The 12,361-nt window shown below is 49.6% G+C and overlaps 1 protein-coding gene across 4 annotated transcripts in view; it reads left to right on the top strand.

Annotated features, from left to right (window-relative positions):
• The window catches only part of CPT1A (carnitine palmitoyltransferase 1A), a 63,024-nt gene that overhangs the window by 38,369 nt on the left and 12,294 nt on the right, over positions 1 to 12,361 (top strand). For all 4 annotated transcript variants that reach the window (XM_023653766.2, XM_023653765.2, XM_070228386.1 and 1 more), the window contains 5 exon segments: positions 3,182 to 3,377; positions 5,597 to 5,785; positions 6,595 to 6,700; positions 9,741 to 9,857; positions 11,633 to 11,797. In XM_023653766.2, the coding sequence (XP_023509534.2) occupies positions 3,182 to 3,377; positions 5,597 to 5,785; positions 6,595 to 6,700; positions 9,741 to 9,857; positions 11,633 to 11,797 (773 nt within the window).

Genomic DNA, 12,361 nt, shown 5'->3' with positions numbered 1-12,361 from the left:
TTTCTGATTTTGGTCATTTGAGCCTCCTTTCTTTTTCTCTTAGTGTATCTAGCTAAAGGTTTGTCAATTTTGTTGATCTTTTTGAAGAAACAACTTTGGATTGTATTAGTTTTTCTCTACTGTTTTTCTGTTCTCTATTTCATTGATCTCTGCTCTTAATTCTTTCTTTCCTACTGCTAGCTTTGGATTTAGTTTGTTTTCTTTTTCTAGTTCCGTAAGTTGTAAAGTTAGGTTGTTGATTGGAGATCCTTCTTGTTTTTTAATGTAAGTGTTGATAGCTATAAATTTCCCCCTTAGCACTGCTTTCACTGAATCCCGTAAGTTTTGGGATGTTGTGTTTTTGTTTTTATTTGTCTCTATGTATTTTCTTTTTCCCATGTGATTTCTTCTTTGATCCCTTGTTTTTTAAAAGTGTGTTTAATTTCCACAAATTTGTGCCTTTTCTAGCTTTCCTTTGGTTATTGATTTCTTTCTTTTTTTTTTTTTTTGCTTTTTCTCCCAAAATCCTCCCAGTACATAGTTGCGTATTCTAGTGGTGACTCCTTCTAGTTGTGGCATGTGGGATGCTGTCCCAACATGGCCCGATGAGCGGTGCCATGTCCGCGCCCAGGATCCAAACCGGCAAAACCTTGAACCGCCGAAGCAGAGCACACGAATTTAACCACTTGGCCACGGGGCTGGCCCCTCATTATTGATTTCTAATGTCATCCCGTTGTGTTCAGAGAAGACACTTTGTATGATATCTGTCTTTTTAAATCTGTTGAGACTTAATTTGTGGCCTCACACGTGGTCTATCCTGGAAAACGTCCCACGTGCACTTGAGAAGACTGCATATTCTGTTGTTGGGTAGAGGGTTCTGTATATGTCTGTTAGTTGGCTTATTGTGTAAATCCCCTATTTCCTTACTTATCTTCTGTCTGGTTGTTCTGTCCGTTGTGAATGGGCTCTGGAAGCCTCCAAACATTATTGTGGAACTGTCTGTTTCTCCCTTCAGTTTTGTCAGTTTTTGCATCAGATGTTTTGATGGTCTGTTATTAGGCACATAAATGTTTATACTTCTTATATCTTGTATTGAAGCTCTTATTAATATATAATGTCCTTCTTTGTCTCTTGTAACCTTTTTTGATTAAAGTCTGTTCTCTCTGATGTTGGTATAGCCACTTCTGTTCTCTTTTCATCACCGTTTACATGGAATATCTTTTTCCATCCTGTCGCTTTCAGTCTGTTTGTGTCTTTGGATCTGAAGTGACTCTCTTTTAGACAGTATATAGTTGGATCGTGGGTTTTTATCCATTCTGCCAATCTCTGTCTTTTGATTGGACAGTTTAATCTGTTTACTTTTAATGAAATTACTGATAAGGAGAGACTGAACTTTTGTCATTGCGTTATGTGTTTTCTACATGCCTTCTAGCTTTTTTGTCTCTCATGTCCTGCATTAGTTTTCTTTTGTGTTTAGTTGATTCTTTTGTAGTGAAATGTTTAAGTTCCTTTCTCATTTCCTTTTGTGTGTATTCTATAGCTATTCTCTTTATGGTTACCATGGAGATTACCTTTAACATCCTAAAGTTACAACACTAATTTGCATTTTTACCAGCTTACTTTCAATAACCTACAAAAACTGATCCTTTACAGCTCTGTCCCCACCCTTCATTTCTTTGGGTTTTTTTCCTAAAGATTTTATTTTTCCTTTTTTTCCCCGAAAGCCCCTCAGTACATAGTTGTATATTTTTAGCTGTGGGTCCTTCTAGTTGTGGCATGTGGGACGCTGCCTCCATGTGGCCTGACGAGCAGTGCCATGTCTGTGCCCAGGATCCGAACCAGTGAAACCCTGGGCCGCCAAAGCAGAGCGCGAGAACTTAACCGCTTGGCCATGGGGCCAGCCCCCACCCTTCATTTGTTAATGTCACAAAATTACATCTTTAGACATTGTGTTCCCCAAATCATAAACTAATAATTCATTTTTTTATACAAATTGTTTTTTTCTTTTTCTTTCTTTCTTTCTTTTTTTTTTTTTTTTTTGCTGAGGAAGATTTGCTCTGAGCTAACATTTGCTGCCAGTCTTTTCGTATCTGAGCTGCTGTCACAGCGTGGCCACTGACAGATGAGTGGTGTAGATTCACGCCCAGGAACCGAACCCAGGCCACCGAAGTGGAGCGTGCTGAACTTAACCACTAGGCCACCAGGGCTGGCTCCTACTAATTCTTTTAAATGCATTAGTCTCCTAAATTATGTAGAAAACAAAGTGTAGAATTACAAACCAAAGTTACAGTAATGCTTTTAGACGAATGATTGTTTCTTTTAAAGATTGTATCAGTCTCTTAAATTATGTAGAAAACAAGACGTGGAGTTACAAACTACTGTTACAATAATACGAGCTTTCATAATTGCCCGTGTATTTACCTTTACTGAGCTCGTCATTTCTGCGTCTGGCCCTGGCCTCGAGTTGCTGTCTGGTCTCCTTCGCTTCCCCTCTCAGGATTTCCTTGAGCATTTCTTCGGGGGCGGGTCTGGGGTCATAAACTCCTCCAGCTCCTGTTTATCTGGGAATGTCTTAATTCCTCCCATACTTTCGAAGGACGGTTTTGCCAGGTCGAGGCTTCTTGGTGGACAGCTTGTGTTTTGACACTTTGGATGCGTCAGCCCAGCGTCTTCTGTCTCCGAAGTTGTGATGAGAACTCCTCTGAGTCTGTTGCTGAGGGTTCCGGGGTGCATGCTTACGAGCTCTCCTTCTTTGATTTCCCACTTCTCTCTAAGAACGTTTTCTAAGTTGCCCGTTGGAATTAATTAATAAAAAGTAACTATGCTGTCTGAATGCTTGCTTTGTGTAAGCAGACATTTTACGATTGTCGTCTTTTAGTTCTTACACATCCTCACGAAGGACACGAGATCTGTCTCCATCGTAGAGATGAGAAAACAGAGCCTTAGGTAGGGTTAAGTCATTGGCCCGAGATGCCACGTCCGGCGAGTGGCCAAGCAGAGCTTGGAAGTCGGGCCTGTCTGATTCCACAGCTCTCAGCTCTGCTCCTGGGCTCATCTCCCCAGGCTCTTGAGAAATGGACTCGTGAGCCGAGAGGAGTGCTGCGGGGTGAAGAGGTGGTGCCGGGAGAAGTTGGGGGTGCCTTTCTCACCATCCTCTAACCTTGTGCATCTCGATTTTGTGTCTCGCCCCGCACCCCTCCAGACACCATCCAGCACTTAAGGGACAGCAAGCACATCGTCGTGTTCCACAAAGGGCGCTACTTCAAGGTCTGGCTCTACCACGACGGCAGGCTGTTGAAGCCCCGGGAAATCGAGCAGCAGATACAGAGGATTTTGGACGACCCTTCGGAGCCTCAGGCTGGGGAGGCGAAGCTGGCGGCCCTCACTGCCGGAGAAAGGTATGCAGCTCCTCTGTGACATAGGTTATGGGGACACCCACGGTTCTCTTCTTTACCCAGGGCCCCCGCTGGAGGGGAGGCCCGTGTCCCTGCCCTGCGATGACAGCGGAGCGGGGCTGGAGCCTTGTTGGCTCAGCTTTGTTCCAAGGGAGCAGGTCCCACCCCTGTCCGGTGGGCCACCCTGGGCATGTGTGTGTGTGACAGGCAGGCGTGTGGACGGATACCAGGGCGCCACATGGAAGGGGCTGGGCTTTCTCACAGGGCTCTGGGCATATTTAATTTAGGAAACAGAACAAGTTTAAACCAAGGCCTCTGTGTCAGGGATAAATTTCCTGCCTCATCTAAAGATCGTTCAGAGGATGCTTTTGTTTGTTCGAGGAATTGGCTTGTGCAAATAGAACAGAGTTTCTCAACCTTGGCTGTATACATTTGGGGCTGGATAATTCCTTGTTTCGGTGGAGGACGCTGTCCTGTGCATTGTAGGGTGTTCAGCAGCATCCCTGGCCTCTATCCACTGGGTGTCAGTAGTGACCACCCATTTGTGACAAGCAAAACTGTCTTCAGACTTTGCCCAGTCAACGACTGAGTTACAGCAACGTGGCAGCTGTTAGGGCAGCGTGGGGAGCAAGGTGGTGAGTGACCCTTCTGCAGAGAAGAGGAAAATGCCCCAGGCTCCAGGCGAGGGCACGCAGAAGGTGGCAGTGAGCCAGGAGGACCAACCAGCGGCAGGGGCCTCCAGGGAGCAGACTGCATGCTGGGAACTGCGGAGTCGGTCAGAGACGCTGCACCTGAGGCGGGGAGGGTCCCAGGGGCCGGAATACATTTGGGCTTGAGTCTGAGACCAGATGTCATTAAAGGGACCACTTCAGGCTGGGGCGATTGAAGCAGATTTACGAGGTTATTCTGGTCTGGGGGGGGGGTCCTCAAACAGTGAGGATTGGAAACGGGCAATGTGAGCGGGAGGGGAGACCCAGTCCGAGATGCCCATGAGTGTTCGCATCCCTGGGGCATCGACACAGCTGGAGGAAACAATGGTGGGGACTGTCCTGGGCAGTGAGGTCCCTTCCCGCAAGCTGATAGAGCATCCACGGGGCCCTGTGGGGCTGGGTGGGCGCAGGTGCCGCTGAGGAGCGGGTGCACCTGGGGACCTGCTCGCCCCATGGGGCTCGTGATCTCCCAGCTCCCAGCTTCACCGATGGGGCATTGCCCCATCTCAACTACCTGAGCCCCATGTGTAGACACGAGCATGTCACCTTCCTGAGCCTTCCAGAGCCTTGAGTGCATAGCAGACATCCTGTTGTCACCATTGTTCCCAGGCACCAATAAGAATGGTCGGTGCTGAGTTTGTGTCGGGACCCATTGTGTTTACAGGCTGGTTGATACCATGGGCTGCCTCATCCGAGCGCTCTGGGAGAGAAGAGGGAGACAGAAGCCAGATGGCCCTGGTCTGGAAGGGTGGGCCGGGGCAAAGGACCTGGGGAGGGCCCGAGTGAGCGGGGCCCGGGAGCGATTGGCTGGGATGACTCTCAAGAAGTGGATGTCGTGTCAGCTCCCTGTGTCCCACGTGAGGTGGGATTAAAAGAATCCTTTGACTTTGGCTCTCAGGGTGCCCCTCATCCTGGCGATGTCATGTGGTCCTTAGTAGCATGGACTTGGGGCAGGCTGGCTTGGGTGTAATCCCTGCGTGCCACGAAATAGCTGTGACTTCATCTCTGTGCCTCAGTTTCCTCGTGCGAAAGATGGGAATGGTAGTGTTCCTCAGTGAGCTAGGCCATGAAAAGTCTCGGAGCAGACCCTGGCAGGGGGAAGTGCCCACACGCCCTTGCTGTGACTTCGGCTGTCAGAACTTAGGATGGTTCCCGGGAAGGGGGTGCGATGGGAGTAGGGCCTGAAGACGTGCAGCAGAGCTCTCTCTCGGGGTCTGCTGCCTGCCGGCAGCTGAGCTCCCAGGGCCGGTCTGCATTCTCGTCGTTCATTCAGCATTTATTGCAGAAAGTTCCGTGCTGTGCCTTCTGCTCTGCCTGAGATGTGAGGAGATGCGGCCACGGCCCGCAGTGCGGTCCAGCTGCAGGCTGTTGGATAACTGCAGGTGGAGAACGTCGTAAATGTGTGGTTTCCTCACGGTCCTAAAAAACTGTGGAAAACATCATTTCAAATGTCATGTGCAAGGAGATGTCACCACTGGCTGCAGGTTTAACCATATTTAATCCTTACTGCAGAGTACCCTGGGCCAAGTGTCGCCAGGCCTATTTTGGGCGTGGAAAAAATAAACAGTCTCTTGATGCGGTGGAAAAAGCAGCGTTCTTCGTGACCCTGGACGAAACGGAACAAGGATACAGAGAGGAAGACCCGGACGCGTCCATGGACAGCTACGCCAAGTCCCTCCTGCACGGCAGGTGTTCTGACAGGTACTGCACTTCCCGCCCGAAAGATGGTAGTTTGGCTGTGACATGTGGCTGACAACCAGCCTTCCACTCTTAAGGAGTAAGGCTAGCAAAGAAATAGAACTTTCTGTTTTCTTCTTCTCCACCCAAACTCACGCACACACACACGCGCACACACACGCACAAACGCACACATGCACACACATGCACACACACGCACATGCACACACGCACATGCACGCACACACACCCCATGTAAGCAGCAAAGTTGAGATTCTGCCCCTCTCTGTGCACACCTGCCTCCGTTTGGACATGCTGGTGTGAGGAGTGCCTGCTGGGTGCCTGGAACCAGGCGGGAAACATGATGGGCGGGGCCTGAGCGGGATGTGGGCTGTGGCTTTGGCCACTGGTCATGTGACTGTCATGAGGCTGTTCCACGTCCTGGAGCCTCCTTTCCCTTATCTGTAAAGTGAGGTCCTGCCTGCCATCAGGTTGGGGACGAGGATCGCTGAGATGGGGGGTGTGCGGGCACATCCAGCCTCCCGTCTCTTCTCAGCTGCCTTCTGCATCCTTCTATGTTATAAGAGTGCATCCTCTTCTTCTAGTCTCCAGTGCATAATGCTTACCTCTGTCTGAACGAGGACAGAATGAATCACTCCGGGACCTGTGTGTGCTTTGATCCTCTCTCCACGGAGATTTATTAACATCCGCTAGCTGTTCGCGGGGTGGGTGCAAAGTAAATGAGCCCATCCGGAATAAAACAAATATATAGCTTTTGTTTACCTCTGTCTTTTTAAACATTTAAATTCCATAGATGTCTTTTTTGCACGTAGGTGGTTTGACAAGTCCTTCACATTTATTGTTTTCAAAAACGGCAAAATGGGCATGAACGCGGAGCACTCCTGGGCCGACGCCCCGGTCGTCGGCCACCTTTGGGAGGTGAGTCTTTGCAGCTTCCACTTGAATGCGGGAGTTGCTGTTGCAAATCCAAACCCCAGGAGGAATTTAACTTTGTAGTACCGTCATGCGCCGCATAGCGACGTTCTGGTCGGTGATGGACCACGTGCATGTAAGACGGTGGTCCGTAAGGTCAGTACCACGTAGCACAGGCGTGTCGTGGGCTGTACCGTCTAGGTGTGTGTAAGTCTCTCCAGGCTGTTCGCACAGGCACACAATCGCCTAATGACGCACTTCTCAGAGCGTATCCCTGCTGTTAAGTGACACGGGGCTGTATTTGACTGTATAAGAATTTTTTTTTTTGAGGAAGATTAACCCTGAGCTAACTGCTGCCAATCCTCCTCTTTTTGCTGAGGAAGACTGGCCCTGAGCTAACATCCGTGCCCATCTTCCTCTACTTTATATGTGGGACGCCTGCCACAGCATGGCTTGCCAAGCGGTGCCATGTCCGCACCTGGGATCCAAACTGGCAAACCCCGGGCTGCCGAAGCAGAACGTGCGAACTTAACCCCTGTGCCACTGGGCCGGCCTTTCCTTGACTTCTCTTGACTGTCTTACCTGTGGTTAGGATCTTGGCAAAACCTAACCTGCCATTCCTTCGGCCACCAGAGATTTTCTATGTGGGAAAAAGGATAAAAAGGAAAAAACCAAAGTGCTGCAGTGTTGAAGACAGCAGTGTGGTCCTCAGACATTAGTATATGATAAAAGCAGCCAGTAGCTAAAAGGCTCCTCACCATCCTTAAGTCTTTGCTGATGCCGACAAAGGCTCAGAGATCCTTTTATCTGAAAATCCAGCAGAGACCTGACCGCCTTCGGCACCTCGGAACACAGCCTCTGGACCCTCTTAGATCTCTTTGCAGGGCATAGTCGTCCAGGCCCATGACACCCTGTTCCAAGGACGTTCTGCGTAATAAGTGCGTAAGGGCTGTTGCTGGGTACAGGAGGAAGAAGCTGAATCACGGGCAGGCTGGACCACACAGGGGAAATTTACCAAGTAGAGGAATCTACTGGGTATTGACGAGGTCAAGCTTCTATTTTTAAGTATCTGGATAAGATAAGGAAAAAGGAATTTAGTCTTAGACCAGGGTGACCAGTTCAAATTGGTGGGTAACTGTTAACCACTCAGCTGACGGAATGGCCTGTGACTCCAGGGACCGGACAGGGGCCCAGATGCTCTCCACGTGGATGGAAATTGACCCACTCTCTTGTCCTGGAGGCCCAGGCCAGAGGAAAACAGGCCGGTGCTATGAGGCCAGGCCAGTTAAAAACAAACCAGGTCAGAGGCAATGGTTGTTTGCTCTCAGTGTATTTCTGGTGTTTATGTATTGGATCCTTGGGACTCTGATGCAGAGCAGCTCAGACACACGTACCCTGGCTCCTTCACTCTCTCAAATCAGCACGGACCCCAACCACACATGTACGTGGCCTCCTCCATGCTCCCCACCCTGGAGTCCCCACCCCCCTCGCCATCTGACAGTGTCACCATCTGACTTTGAGTTGTTTTTGCCTCCCCCACTGGAATGTAAGCTCCTTGAGCACAAGGATTCCTTTTTTTTTTTTTTTTGGTGGTGAGGAAGATTGGCCCTGAGCTAACATCTATTGCCAATCTTCCTCTTTTTACTTGAGGAAGATTGTTGCTGAGGTGACATCTGTGCCAATCTTCCTCTATTTTCTATATGGGATGCTGCCTCAGCATGGCTTGATGAGCAGTGTGTAGGTCCGTGCCCGGGATCCAAACTTGCAAAACCCTGGGTGCTGACGTGGAATGCACAAACTCAACAATTGCATCACCAGGCTGGCCCCAAAGATTCCTTTTTTAAAAATTATTTTTATTATTGAGATACAATTCATATACCATAACATTTACCCTCTTAAAGTATACAATTCAGTGGGTTTTGTGTATTCCCAAGGTGGTTGAGCAACCACCAGCGCTATTGAATTCCAGGACATTTTCATCACCCCCAAAAGAAACTCCCCATTCCCCCTTTTGCCCTCTTTCCCCAGCCCCTGACCACTGATCTTCTTTCTGTCTCTGTTCATTTGCCTAATCTGGCCACTTCATAGAAATGGAATCGTACAGTACGTGGTCTTCTGTGTCTGGCTTCTTTCATGTAGCATAAGGTTTTCAAGGTTCGTCCATGTTGTAGCGTCATCCATGCTTCATTTCTTGTTTGTGGCTGAGTAATATTCCTTATATGATTATACTGCCTTTTGCTTATCTGTTCATCACTTGATGGACATTTGGGTTGTTTCTGCTTTTTGACTACTATAGATAATGCTTCTAGGAACATTTGTGTACAAGTTTTACATAAACGTGTGTTTCCGTTTCTCTTGAGTACATACCTGGGAGTGAGGTCGCTAGGTCATATGGCCGTGTTTCACTTTTTGAGGCAAGGCCGAAATTCTTGTCCGTTTTATTCACTGTTGTCGCGGTGGTGCTCAGAAAGGCCGCCGACCCAGAGTCGGTGCCCAGTCAGTCCCGTGGAATAAGCGGGCTGAGGTTTCCCGCCCGCGAGAAGGAGCATCCACACCTGGGCTCGGGTCCCGGCTCACCGAGGAGGGGCCTCGCACAGCCGCTTCACCCCTCAGAGGCCCAGTTTTCCCGTTTATCCATGTGGGAATAATAGCTACCGCCTTGCAGGCTGGATGTAAATATTCAACTGGCGAGCACCAGAGAGCACTGGCATGCAGCCGGGGGCCCAGGAGTCGGCTTCCTGTGCCGCAGACGCTCTCTGATTCAATCCCAGCTCTGCTCCTTGCCAGTCCGCGGGCTGTTGAACCTGTCCACGTTCATTTTGTCACCTCTAAAATGGAGATGAGAGCTGTCCCGTTAGGTGGCCGTGCAGAGGATGTGCATACTGTAAGCACATCCCGGTGCTAGGTAACTGTCGTTGAGCCTTGATACTGTCTCCATAAAGGATAAGGATTTGTCTCCTTTTGGAGGTCAAATGCGCTTTACGTAACGCTAGTAACTGTAATAATCCTCTCTGACTTCACATGTATATCTTGTTGTTTTCGACAGTATGTCATGTCCACTGACTGCTTTCAGCTGGGTTATGCAGAGGATGGACACTGTAAAGGGGACACCAACCCCAACATTCCATACCCCACCAGGCTCCAGTGGGACATCCCGGAAGAAGTAAGTGCAAGTTATCAGACGATGGTTAATGACCTTGGCTGGGAAACGAGTTGAAACTCTCACCGTCGAACTTTCCACCTGTGCTTCCTGAGCATTTGTGAGCTCAGTTGAAGACCACAGAGACTGGGGCCGGCCCGGTGGCTCAGCGGTTAAGTGCACGCGTTCCGCTTCTTGGCAGCCTAGGGTTCGCCGGTTCGGATCCCAGGCACGGACATGGAACCGATTGGCAAAAGCCATGCTGTGGTAGGCGTCCCACGTATAAAGTAGAGGAAGATGGGCACGGATGTTAGCTCAGGGCCAGTCTTCCTCAGCAAAAAGAGGAGGAGTGGCAGTAGTTAGCTCAGGGCTAATCCTCCTCCTCAACAACAAAAAAAAAGACCACAGAGTCCATCTCGGGAATTTTCCCTGGGCCCATGGAGCCCTGTAGCTCCTGTTGCCTTGGAAGCCCTGATGGTGTTTCTTCCATTTAAAGCTTTTGGCTGAGATTGTCAGTAAGATTTGCAGCTCGAACTTAGCTCCACATCACAATGTAAAAGTGAAAAAGAGAATCACTTCGTTTCGAGTTGAAATATTCTCCATCACTAATTTATAATTCTTCCAGTTAACATGGTTTTCGTTCCTCTTAAAGATTCTCAGTCTCTGCTCAGTAGAAGCCCTTTGGGGAAGGAATTTTAGGGTTAGAAACACCAAATCGCAGCTCATCTAATCCAAGCGGGAATTCCTGGGCAAGAACCGATTCTCCACATAGAAGGTCCTGTATCTTGCACCGCAGCCTTACGCCGCTGCTCCCGCAGTACGCCGGGCTGGTGTGTGCCTCCTCAGAGCGGGGTGGCCTCTGCTCAGGTGCCTGGGCTCGGGGTCCTTGTAGTTCACCAAGTCACTTGCCACTTATTTAAAAAAAATTTGTAATAAGATTTTATTTTTTGAGAGCAGTTTCAGCTTCACAACAAAGTTGAGCAGATGGTTCAGAGATTCCCCATGTGCCCCCTGCCCCCACAGATGCACAGCCTCCCCCGTTATCAACAGCTCCACTGGAGTGGTGCTTGTTATAAGGCATGAACCTTCATTGACATGGCATCGTCACCAGACTCCACAGTTTACGTTACGGTTCCCTCCTGGGGTTGTACGTTCTGTGGGTTTGGACAAACGTATGATGTCGGGTACCCATCATCATGGGAGCCCCCAGAGCAGTTTCACTGCCCTAAAGATCTGTGCTCCGTCTGTTCATCCGTCCCCACTGCCAGCCCCTGGCGACTACTGATGTTTTCACTGTCTCCGTAGTTTTGCCTTTTCCGGAAGGTCATATAGTTGGAATCAGACAGTATGAGGCCTTTTCAGATTGGCTTCTTTCACTTGATAACATGCATTTAAGGTCCTTTATGTCTTTTCATGGTTCGATAGCTCACTCCCATTGTACGGCTCTACCACAGTCTATCTACTTTTTAAAATTGTTTCCTCCATCGCCACCACGTGACAACAGTGGATTTCACAAACAAAACCCATGACTGTTCGACGTGCCCTTTGGGGTCCCCCTGGGACCCGGGAAGCCCCAGTCTCTGTCCTGTGTTCCCCTGCTTGGGCCACCCCACTGCTCTTCAAGGACGGGGCGGGGATGCCATATCGCTAACACACCGCGGCTCCTGAAAAGTGATCCGTGTTATCTCTGAGCACCAGCTCTGTTTGTGCTGCACTGAAAACTAGCTCGCGATTTTCTTCAGGGTGGGTGTCACTACTTCCCCTGCAATAAGTAAAACCTTTTTCTCCTTCTTCTCAAGTGTCAGGATGTGATAGAGACGTCCCTGAACACCGCGAACATTCTGGCCAGCGATGTGGATTTCCATTCTTTCCCGTTCCACGCTTTTGGTAAAGGACTGATCAAGAAATGCAGAACGAGCCCGGACGCCTTCGTCCAGCTCGCCCTGCAGCTGGCCCATTACAAGGTGAGAGCCCCGAGCTTGCACCTCTGTCCCGAGCACCTTCGGGGTTCCTGAACGCAGGCCCGAGGCCATTGGCCCCGTGGGTAGGGAAGGCTGGAAACCTGTCGCGGGATAGGGTGGCCACGGGTGCGGAAGCGCAGCGGTGCTCGGTCTTGCGTGTCACGCTGTGGAGTGTTTCTGCCACATACAGGGTGAGACATGTGTTTAGCAGAACCTGTCTTCAGTAGCAGTAGTTTTCTGTGTTACCCAGGACAGGGAGGAGCTGGGGGACGGGAGCACACTGAGATCTCATTGCTCTACAACATGAAGAATTAGACCTTAATATAAGCCAGGAATCGTAGAGTTTAGGAAAGCCGAAATACTCAGGGCAGATGACTTGATGTCCCTGACCTTTGACATCCTCTTCCATCAAAGCGGATATGACCAGCCCCTGGAGGTCTCTGGGATGGATGGGGTCCCTGTGGACACAGAAGCACGCAGTGTTGCAACCTCCTTTCTCATAGCACCCGGTCGCATTCAGCTTGCACGTGGTGGCCCCATTGGAGGAAGGGGCAGGCCCCTAGGAGG

This window comes from Equus caballus, chromosome 12 (genome assembly GCF_041296265.1).
Source record: "Equus caballus isolate H_3958 breed thoroughbred chromosome 12, TB-T2T, whole genome shotgun sequence".
In the NCBI taxonomy this organism is placed as follows: Eukaryota; Metazoa; Chordata; class Mammalia; order Perissodactyla; family Equidae; genus Equus; species Equus caballus.
The sequence above is the reverse complement of the archived record's forward strand: the minus strand, read 5'-3'. Positions and strand labels throughout refer to the sequence as shown.